The sequence below is a fragment of the Lontra canadensis genome, unplaced genomic scaffold (genome assembly GCF_010015895.1).
Source record: "Lontra canadensis isolate GAN:19392208 unplaced genomic scaffold, GSC_riverotter_1.0 scaffold68, whole genome shotgun sequence".
Taxonomy (NCBI): Eukaryota; Metazoa; Chordata; class Mammalia; order Carnivora; family Mustelidae; genus Lontra; species Lontra canadensis.
In genome coordinates, this window is record NW_022631062.1 from 11,495,510 (window position 1) to 11,505,782 (window position 10,273).

The window sequence follows — 10,273 nt, forward strand, 5'->3', positions numbered from 1 at the left end:
TCTTTTATTTCTCTCTGTCCTCGGGCTTGTAGCACACACTCAGAAGACCCAGTAGGCCACAGCTTAATTATGCCGCATTCTAGCATAATAAATACATCGTAAATAAATTAAAAGAGAAAGCACTGATGGAGCCAGGCGAGTTGATAGCAAGAAGGGAAACTTCCCAAGCATCCCAGCACTAGCCGCACAGAAACACATTGTTCAGCGGACCTCTCATTTGCAGGACGGGGCAGACACACAGCCTCCCCGTCTGGGAGGTCCTGAGCCCATGTCACTGCTTAAAACTGGGATTTTGAATCAGGAAAATACAAGGACGTCTGGGAAAAAAAAAAAAAAAAGTATACTTGCATAAACTCTGTAAAACTCTTTCCTTTGGAGAAAAGGGCAAATCTGAACATATGATTTTTTTTAAAAGCATTTACAATTTTTCCATTCTCTTTAGTTTCGTAGGGTCACTATCCATTTGCTTTTTGTTGTTTTGATCAACATTTTTATTCTTCTTTGAAAGCTTATTAAGATGGGTGCTAACACAATAAATTTTCTTTCCTGATTACCAGGACCGTAAAGCATTTAAACACCACTGCTGGGGCACCTGGGTAGCTCAGTGGGTTAAAGTCTCTGCCTTCAGCTCAGGTCATGATCCCAGGGGCCTGGGATCGAGCCCCGTATCGGGCTCTCTGCTCAGTGGGGAGCCTGCTTCCTCCTTTCTCTCTGCCTCTCTGCCTACTTGTGATCTCTCTCTGTCAAATAAATGGAATCTTAAGAAAAAAAATTAAAAAAAAAATTAAACACCACTGCTTAGATTGGAAACTTTTATGGATGTTTTCTCTACTCTTTTGTCCCAATGCCAGTGACAACATAGCACCCAGGGAATAACCATAATACCGTCTTTGCTGAAAAAAACCCTTCCACGGTCTTTCACCCACGGTTCTGTCCCTGGAAACGTGTTGTGGAAAACCACTCTGCTTTCAATCAAGGGCAGGCAGTGGCACTGGGTCGTGGGCTGTCTGAGTCTTGGAGGGAAGGGGGAGCAGAGTGACTGCGTCCCAAGAAAGAACCAATCCCGTGACAATAAAGCCATCTGAAACATCCCAGTCGTGGAATGCCCCCTGTTCACTCAGCCACCCCACTGCTACAGAGCGCTCAAGGAACGCAGGAAAAGACCCAGTTCCTCCTGTTCAAAATTGTAGGAAAGGATGTGCCCTCGAGCAGCAGGCAAAACCACATAGTGGAAAGCAAGTCAGTCAGCAGCAAAGGGAAGAAATAAAACAGGAAGAGAAGAGACAGACAGACTGACTTCATAAATACCATCTAGACTCAGCCTTTCCTGGCAGACCTGACACAGGGAAGGTGGTTAAGCTCCTGATTAGGTTCTTTGAAGGACATCCCTTGAGACCAAACACAGAGACATTTATGGGTATTCTGGGGTTCCTTTTTGTTTCTTTGTTTTTGAAGATTCACTTATTTTCGGGAGGGAGGGCACGAGTGGAAGAGCAGAGAGAGACGGAGAACCTCAAGCAGACGCCTCACTGAGCACCAGCCCGACTCAGGGCTCAATCTTGTGACCCTGATGTTGTGACCTGAGCGGAAATCAAGAGTTTACCACTCCACGAAATGACCACCCAGGCACCCAGGAGTTTGTCCTCATGATAGAAACGGAGATTTTTAAAAAGAAGAAAGAGCATCTTGTTTTGGATGAATGTCCTTGGCAGATATAAACTCAATCACTCTGACTTCCAGGGAGGGTCTGTCTGCAGCCCCAGGTCTGCCAGGGACCCATGAGATCTGATGTCACAGGCACCGTATTCAGGACTTCTTCCGTCCCCAAGTGGGATGGGGGGTTGCTATCAACCACCTCCAGCTCTGCAGACAGACTGGTTATTTTGTTGTTCTGTCGTGTGGTATGGGGAAAGCCCGCCTTTCCGATCAGCCAGTCCCTGGCGGAGCTGAAGTGGAGGGTGTGCAGATCCACTCTGAGGGTCTGGGTGGGCTGCGTCCCACAGAGGAAACTGGACTCAGGCGGGCAAAGGAAGGGGCCCCCCTCCCCTCCAACTGCCCCAGCGCCTTCCTCTACAAGCTCCCAGGAGAGTGCAGCAGGGAAGCCGACTCAGCTTCTCCTTGGCCCCCAACCCACGCGCAGTTCTCCAGAATCTTCCTGTCCACTACCACCCTCCCCACCCCATCCTTCTGTCCTGGCGGGGGGGGGGGGGGGGGGGGGGGGGGGGGTCCTCCTGCCACCCCACTGGAAGTCAGGCAGACCCCGGGAAGCCCCCTTCGTGTCACCAGCCCGAGACCGTGCTCCTGTTTCGGGGTGAGCTGGGCTCAGGGCTGGCTCCGGGGCGCCCCAGGGTCGCACAGGGCGTCTTTGTCCTGGCAGGACAGGATCTTCGCGGGGCCGGCGCACACTGAAGGTGCATTGTGTTCTGCGCCGGACCTTCTGTCTGTCCGCTTGGCAGCCGCACAGCTCGGGCCTCAGCATGGGCCCCGAGACGCATAAAGCCGTATTGTGCTTGGGCTCAAAACCCCCTTTCCTCGGCGAAACCGCAGCTGTGAAGGGACGGAAGGGGCAGTGAGCGGCCGCTGGTGCAAAGACCGGGTGAAAGGCCCATCTGTTCCCGCACGAGATGCCTGCGTGCCACAGCCCGGAGCGCGGTCCGCGTGCGCGCTTCCTTCTCCGCAGAAGCGGCCCCGACCCACCCGCACTGGTGCGCGGTCAGCGGGACAAGGTCCAGGGTCCATGCGTCCCGGCGCTGTCCAGAGCGGGGAACGCGGTCCGGAGGCCCACACCGAGCCGCCCAGGACGCACCCAAAGTGACACGCGCTCTCGGGGCCACATACAGAGTCACCGCGCGCTCTCGGGGCCGCGCATAAGTGACACGCGCTCTCGGGGCCGCGCACAAGGTGACACCGCCCTCTCGGGGTCGCAGACAGAGTCACCATGCACTCTAGGGGCCGCGCACAAGGTGACTCCACGCTCTCGGGGCCGCCCACAAGGTGACACCACGCTCTCGGGGCCGCGCACAAGGTGACACGCGCTCTCGCGGAGTCGGGCTGAGGTTCCGCCGCGTGGACCGGCTCGCACCGGCGTCGTGATCGCACGCTGGACGGGCAGCCCACGTGCGGACTTTGCTGTTACCAGATCCCGGGCGGGAGGAGAACACGTCTTAGAAAAGACCCAATGGACGCCCCGCAGCCCCCCAGCCCCCATGGGACCCCGCAGCCCCCCAGCCCCCATGGGACCCCGAAGCCCCCCACCCCCCTTGGGACCCCGCAGCCCCGCAGCCGCAGACACAGAGCGCGCGCCCCGTGGGTGGCCCAGCGCCGCTCGCCGGACGCGGACAATGGGACCCAGTCCAGGGGCAGTGCAGGGGGCGGGGGGGCGACGACCCTCCCTCCAGTACGACACAGGGGTCGCGACGGCCCGCGCGGCGCGCTCCCGCCGAAGACCGGTTGGGAGCGAGGCGCACGCGGCCCGCGCACGGAGCCCGCTCGGTCAGCGACGTCCACGGCCACGCGGCCCGCGCCCATCCCAAGTTGCGCTGAGCAAGTGACAACGGCCCGCTAGACCCACGCTCGCTCCCGACCCCCGCCGCGCGCACAGTCGTCCTCGTGCTCCGCGGGCATGCGCTGCGCACGCCCGCCACCCATACGGGGCCGGTCTCGGGCTCCCTCCCAGCAGGCACGCACTGCGCATGCCCGCCACCCATCCACCGCCCAGCCTCCGGCTCGCTCGCTCCCGCTGGGCACGCACTGCGCATGCCCGTCCCCTTTCCTCTTCCGCGCACGGCGCCAGCCCAACGGCGCGCTCTCGGCGGCATGCACTGCGCATGCTCCCGCCACCGCGGCCGTCAGGTCGGCGCACCCCATAGAGCCAGAGCAGGAAGATCTCGGGGCGGGGGTGGCCGCCACCCCGTGCCGTGCTCCCCGATCCCCTAAGCGCCCCCTCCCTCGTTGCACCAAAGCCCCCGCCCCCCTCACGCCGCGGCGTCCGGAGCCGGGGAGGCGTGCGCGGCAGCGGGCGCCCGTGGCCGCCGTGATGACGTCACGCGTCGCGGTGACGCACGACGTCGGCGACCGTGTTTGGGAAGGCGGCCGGGGCGCCCGTTTTGAAGCTGCACAGAGCGGCGCGGGCCCCGCGGCGCCGCTGCCCGTCCGCCTCCGCCGGGCCGTGGGCTCCGCGCAGCCGCCGGGACGCCGGCGCCGCCCGCAGTGAGGACCCCGCCCGCGTCCGCGCCCCTCGCGCGTCACCCGTCGCCCCTTGTCCTTCGTCCCTCGCCCCTTGCCGGGCTGGGCCGGGCCGCCGCCTGCTTCGGGGACCCCGGGACCCCGGGCTACGGGCTCCAGGCCCGCGACCCCACGGGAACCGGGGCTCCAGGCCCGAGTCGCGAACCCAGCCTCCCCGGGACCCCAGGACCCCGGGCTCCAGGCCCGGATCCCCGCCTCCTAGAGACCCCAGACCCCAGGTTTGCGACCCCCGCCTCCCTGAGAGCCTGGGACCCCGGGACGCCGGGCTCTAGAGCGCCCCCTACCCCGGACCCCAGGACTCGGGGCTCCAGGCCGCAGGCCCGCGACCTCCCGAAACCTGGCCTCCAGGCCCGCGACTCCGCCCCCCACAGCCTCCCGAAGATCTGGGCTGCGAACCCCGCCTCCCGGGACCCTAGCACCCGGGGCTGCGGACCTGCCTCCTCCCCGGACCCCCGCCTCCTGGAGACCTCGGGCCCGTGACCCCGCGGGCGGCCCTCAGCGGCTCCGCGGACGTGCACTCGGGCCACACTTGGGTTTCGGGCGTCAGGCCGGCGTGCGGGGCGGAGGGGCTCCTCGGGGCGGAGGGCCCCCGCCGTGGAGATGCCGCCCGGCAAAGTCCTGCAGCCGGTCCTCAAGATGAAGGTGGACGAGCTGTTCCTGTGCTGGCTCAGCGAGGCCGGCACGCAGGCCATGCTCCGGGACTGCCTGCGGAGGGTCCAGATGCCCGCGAGGACCGAGGCGGGCGCTGCGGACGCCGGGCCCCCCGGGCCCCCCGGGCCCCCGCTGGCCGCCGCAGCCCCCGCCTGCAAGCCCGCGCTCTTCGACAGCCTGGGGGCGCCCAGCCCGGCCCCCGCGTCCGCGGCGCTGCCGCTGGGAGCCGCCGCGAGTCCCCGGACCGGGCCTCCCCTGCGGGCGACTCGTCGATCCGCAGGGACGCGAGTAGTAAGTTCCCCGTCTCGTTGCAACCTCGGCCGCGTTCCGACCCGGGGCTCGGCGCTGCGGGAGCGCCCCACGTGCAAACAGTCACGTTGGCGCGGTTTCCCCCCAAACGGGGCCGTGTGTGCTGGAGCATTTCGTCGCTGCCAGAGCGCCAGGCCGGTGGTCCGGCGGGATCGCGGAGTTGGGCGGCAGTCTGCTCGCGCTCTGGCTTTCGGTGCCCGCTTCTCCGCAGTCCTTCCCGGCCCAAGTAAGGAGCCGAGGTCTTACCCCACTTGTCTGGTTTTCTCCTTACGTCGTCTGCGGTAGTTACAGTCACGTGGCCGGTGCCGGAAAAACGAGGTTGGCACCCACCACGAGACGCTGCGCGCCTTCAGAGTCACCAGGCGTTGGCTCGGTGTGATGGGAACTGTGGCACGGTGCGTCCCGCGTTCCTGGGCGAACCCCAGCGCTGGCAGCCTTGGCCTTCGGCGGAACGTGGTTGTCCCGTGGCGCGTGTTTCCGCTGCAGCTCCTGCCCCGTCAAGGACCCCTGTGGTGCTATCGCTTACCTGATAGCTTCCCACAGCCGTGGACCAGCTGCCACGCGCAGACAGCCGGCTGCTGCTCTGAGGGCCAGCTCGCTTGGCTCTGCTCCTTGACCCGTGGTTTTCTGGCCCGTTGCAGCGGTCCCGACGACATGTCCCAGAAAGCAAGCCTCCACGGGGAGGGGGAAGTAGGCCCAGTGGTCACGCGGGAGACCACCTGGCCCAGCCCCTGTAGGGAACCCCACGGGACGGCTGGTGTGCCCCTGCAGGGCCCGCGGCCCAGCCCTGGGCTCTGGCTCACTCCCTTTCCCAATGCCGCAGAATCCGTGCCGGGGGAGTATGGCCGGAATCTTCGTGTCACCGAGGCTGCTGGGTCTGTGAGGGGCAGCGCGCGGCCCAGTGACTTCTGTGGGACGGTGGTTTCCCTCCCCACGATGGCATCTGTTCTCCCCGGGACCGTCGAGGTCTCACGCAGTGAGCAGCCGCCTTGATGGCGTACAGGTGTCAGCGCTGAGGCCCAGCCCCTCGTGCAGGTGAATTCTTGCACCTTGTGACCCGGTGACCTTGCGTGAAACCTCTTCGGACGGCAGAGGTTGGCAGGTCAGCACTGCTCGACGAGGGCGACTGGGATGCCTTGAAAAGGACGTATTTCTGGAAAGCGGGCCCATGGCGTGCCCGCGTCGGAATGAAGTTCCTCTGGGTCCACAGCACAGACAGGTGGTCCCTCCCAAGTGGGAGGGAGATTGTGCAGGAAGGGAGTCTGCGACTTGGGGAACGCACTGACTTTCGCGGGGAGAAGGCAGGCGGGCCAGGAAGGGAGGTTTGCCGTGGACATCAGCTGTCCACTCTCGTGCGCTGGCCGCAGCAGTCTGACCGCAGAAGGCCGGCTGAGGAGCCGGGTCGGTGTGTGCCTGTGGGATTGGGCAGGACGCAGTGCTCCGGGCCCAGGACGTTGTGCCTGCTGGAGGTCTGACCGCAGAAGGTTGGCTGCTGGAGGTGTGCACGGTGGGGCTGGAGTGTGATCACCATTCTCACAGTCGTGGGGCAGCCGGGAGGCCCCGTCGGTGAAGCCTGCAGCTGCTGGTTTCAGCTCAGGTCACCGTGTCGGTGTCGGGACAGCCAGCCCCACCTTGGGCTCTGCGCTCAGTGTGCACTCTGCCTGCGATGGTCTGCCCCTCCGTCCACCCCTTCTCTTCCCTTGGGGCCCGGCATCTTTTCGCGGTCCACATTCGTGGAAGGGCTGCCGCGAGCCGCTCCTTTTCACCCCTGCTGCGTGTGATTTCCAGCTAAGGGAACGAGGAGGCACAGGGACTCCACACACACTAGGGGTCCGGTTGCCGAGTTACATGCCCTGCCCCGGGGGTGATCTCCACACACACATGACATGAAGCTTGTGGCAAACGTGTTACATGCAACAGGCCCTTGGTGCATGTAACATCTCCTTTCATCTCCGTGAGGGAAGGCTGAGGCTGGACCGCAGGGCCTCCGTGGCGCTGTCGCCCATAATCCCAACCACAGAAAACCCTAAAAGTGCTTCTAAGGAAGTTCTCCAAGGGAACCAGATTTAGTGGGCATGCCCTGTCCCTGCACGGATTGCAAAGGCCTCCTTCCTGCCTCCCCCCGCCGTGGTCAGTATCCCAGTAACCTCGTCCAGCGGCTGGTTCAGACTCTCCAGGGTCCCCTTCCTCCTCCTCCTCTCACAGTGGTCCATACCTCTGTAACCGTCTGCCACGTTGACCGACCCTCGCAGCGCCCCTGAGAGGAAGGCGATTTGCTGTGTACGCGGATTAGAACGTAACAACACCAGTGATCTCTCAGTGGCCACCGTGTGTCGGAGCACCTTGTGCTCCGCGCTGCCAGAGGAGCTGCGTGTTAACCCTGGGGACTTCACGCAGCTCTGCCAGTGCCGTAGGTCATGGGATGCTCTCACCTACGTAAGCACCGGGAAATACAGGTCTGGCTGTGAAGTCTGATGTTCGTAAAATGCTGAGGGCACTTCTGGTCAAACAGAGGCTTTTTTTTTTTTTCCCCCAGCTTGTCTTTGGCCCCCGTGATGCGTGTCTTCAAATGTTTTCCCTGCTTTTGCAGTTAGGTTATCTTTTTATTATTGAGTTGTAAAAAGTCTTTATATATAATCTGTGTGCATGTGCTTTGAAGGTAGATGTTTCACAAGAGGTAGGGTGCGGGGGGGCTCCATGAAGATGTAGGGGTGTACAGGGGCTCCGTCATGAGGAGGTAGGGGTACTCAGGGCTACATCACGAGGATGTGATGCTCCAGGCTGTGCAGGTGCGCTCGCTGCGGGCTGTGCGGTTGTGCCCGCTGCAGGCTCTATGGCTGTGCCCGCTGTGGGCTGTGCGGACGTCTTCCCTCGGGGCTGTGTGGGCATCCGCTCTCTGGGCTGTGCATGTGTCCCTGCTCGGCTGTTCTGGTGCCCTTACTACCGAGAACAAAACGTCACGCTCCGATGACGGGCGCATCTCCAAGTCTTTTCTTGGGGTGGTGGATGGGGATGGATCCCTTTTTGCCCACTGTCTTCATGGCCCTGTCTGAGTCGTGCGAGTGCTGGGTTCACGTTGGGGTGATGTCTGGCCAATGAGGTTCTGCTCTGCTTTGCTGCTGTGTATGCTAATGTCTGTCGCTTCTGGGATAAGCGTCTTGAAAGCATCTTGGGCTCACAAGCAGGACTTTTGTGCCTTGGCTTTGTGCCAGCCACACCCAACGTGGGCACAGGTGGGCTCTGCTTGCTCAGGATGTCTTTCCTTTGCGGTGGGAAGGGAGGGGGAGGCGCCTGGGAGGGTTAGCTCATCCTCATTCAATCCCGGAACCCACTGCTTGGAGCCACCCCGTGTGCTCTGCAGGACCGGTCACTACAGTCCAGTCCGCGTTACCCACAGGGCACTTACGTACGCCATCTGCAGAGCCTGGTGCTCTGCTCCTTGGCCTTCCTTACCTGTCTTCTGTGACATCCTGCGTTCTGTACGTCGTATCCTGTGTTGTTACTTTCTGTGGTTAGTTACTCTGCCCCCTACACAGCTGACGTTACGCTGTATCTCACACACCTGACCAGTGACATTTTACCTTGTTGCTTACATTCTGTGTAAGCTCAGTTGCCGGATCTAAGTTATATGCCGTGTTCTCTACCTTGTGCAGAATGGCAGGCAAACTCCGAAACCCCGAATACCGCCCCACCCGCCCTTGTGACCAGAAAGCATTCGAGGACTGTGTGTGCTGTATTGTGTCTCGTCTTCAGTGCCGGGAGGGCGGCCGGTGCTCGCAGACCCCTTTGTTTTTGGCACGGATTCAGGGAGGAAGCAGCTGCTTTGGCCGCATCTGGGCTCGTGGGGACCAGCAGGGATCTGGCGAGAGCTCCGTGACAGGTTCTCTTGTGTCCTGGACAGACCCTTCTGTGCAGAGCGCCTCCTCTCGTCCCTCCCCGCCTCTGCTGACTAACTAGCAGGCAGTTGCTCAGATCACTTCAGTTCTCTGGAGCACGGCTCTGTCCCCCACCGGCGGAACTAGAGGCGCTGTCCCCAAATGTCTCCTGTTTACGCGCTTGTCCCTCCGGACTGAGCCACAAGACGGGGTCACTGAGCGGGGAGCTGTGTCCGGGACTCCCACCGGCAGCTCAGCCAGAACAGCTCCGGCCGGAGCGGCTCCCTCCTCACAGCCAGGGGCCGGCAGGGAGGAGCGGCCGCCTCCCCCACCCTGCAGCCATGTGCCCTCCTCAGCCTGTGGAATGCAAGCGGCCCAGGGCCGGCCCCCAGAGCGCCTGGCCGGCCACGCATGGAGCGCGCTGAGCCCGGCCACCCAGACTGTCCTGCCGGGCACAGCCGCCACCCCGAGCCTGCCGGCCCCGGCTCAGCCCAGCCCCGAGAGTCAGAGCGAGAGCGCGAGCGCAGTGCCTGGCCTGGCCCCCAGCGGCCCATGCGAGCCGACATGCGGCTCCGGGACTTGTCCCTGCGCCAGGACCCTGACCTGAGGCAGGAGCTGGCCTCCCTGGCCCGCGGCTGTGACTTTGTGCTGCCGTCCCGCTTTAAGAAGAGGCTCAAGGCCTTCCAGCAGGTCCAGGTGGGCCAGGTGTGCTGTGTGCGTCTTGTGTGTTGCTCACCTGAGCTCCCTGCTGAGGCCTGGACTGAGGAGGGGGCTGCTGGTACTCCCAGGTCCCCCCCCCATGCGCGTCACCTCCCTAATGGAAGGGGGGCAGCTGGAACTCCCGGGGTCCCCCCATGCATGTCACCCCCCCAGAATGGATGGGGGGCTGCTGGTATTTCCAGGGTCCCCCCATGCACATCCCTACCCCCAAATGGATGGGGGGCTGCTGGTACTCCCGGGGTCCCCCCCACCATGTGTATCAGCTTCCTGAACGGATGGAGGGCTGCTGGTACTCCCGGGGTCCCCCTGTGTGTGTCACCCCCCCAGAATGGATGGGAGGCTGCTGGTACTCCCAGGGTCCCCCCCTATGGACGTTCCTCCTGGAACAGACTGGGGTCTCCTGGTACTTCTGGGGTCCCCCGTACACGTCACCCCCTGAATGGATGGGGGGCTGCTGGTACTCCCGGGCCCCC

General features: G+C 62.9%; 1 protein-coding gene and 1 pseudogene across 2 annotated transcripts in view; one reads left to right on the forward strand and one right to left on the reverse strand.

Moving 5' to 3' along the window:
• Nucleotides 1-2,322: 2,322 nt before the first annotated feature.
• LOC116880853 lies at nucleotides 2,323-3,528 on the reverse strand (annotated as a pseudogene).
• A 1,253-nt stretch (nucleotides 3,529-4,781) lies between these two features.
• The window catches only part of PPP2R3B (protein phosphatase 2 regulatory subunit B''beta), a 43,410-nt gene continuing 37,918 nt past the window's right edge, over nucleotides 4,782-10,273 (forward strand). Inside the window, exon 1 of one of the 2 annotated variants that reach the window (XM_032880258.1) lies at nucleotides 4,782-5,187. In XM_032880258.1, the coding sequence (XP_032736149.1) occupies nucleotides 4,846-5,187 (342 nt within the window). In that variant the 5' untranslated portion in view covers nucleotides 4,782-4,845. Of the gene's footprint in view, nucleotides 5,188-9,254; nucleotides 9,777-10,273 lie in introns of those variants that run through there. The other variant, XM_032880259.1, reaches the window with a different exon arrangement.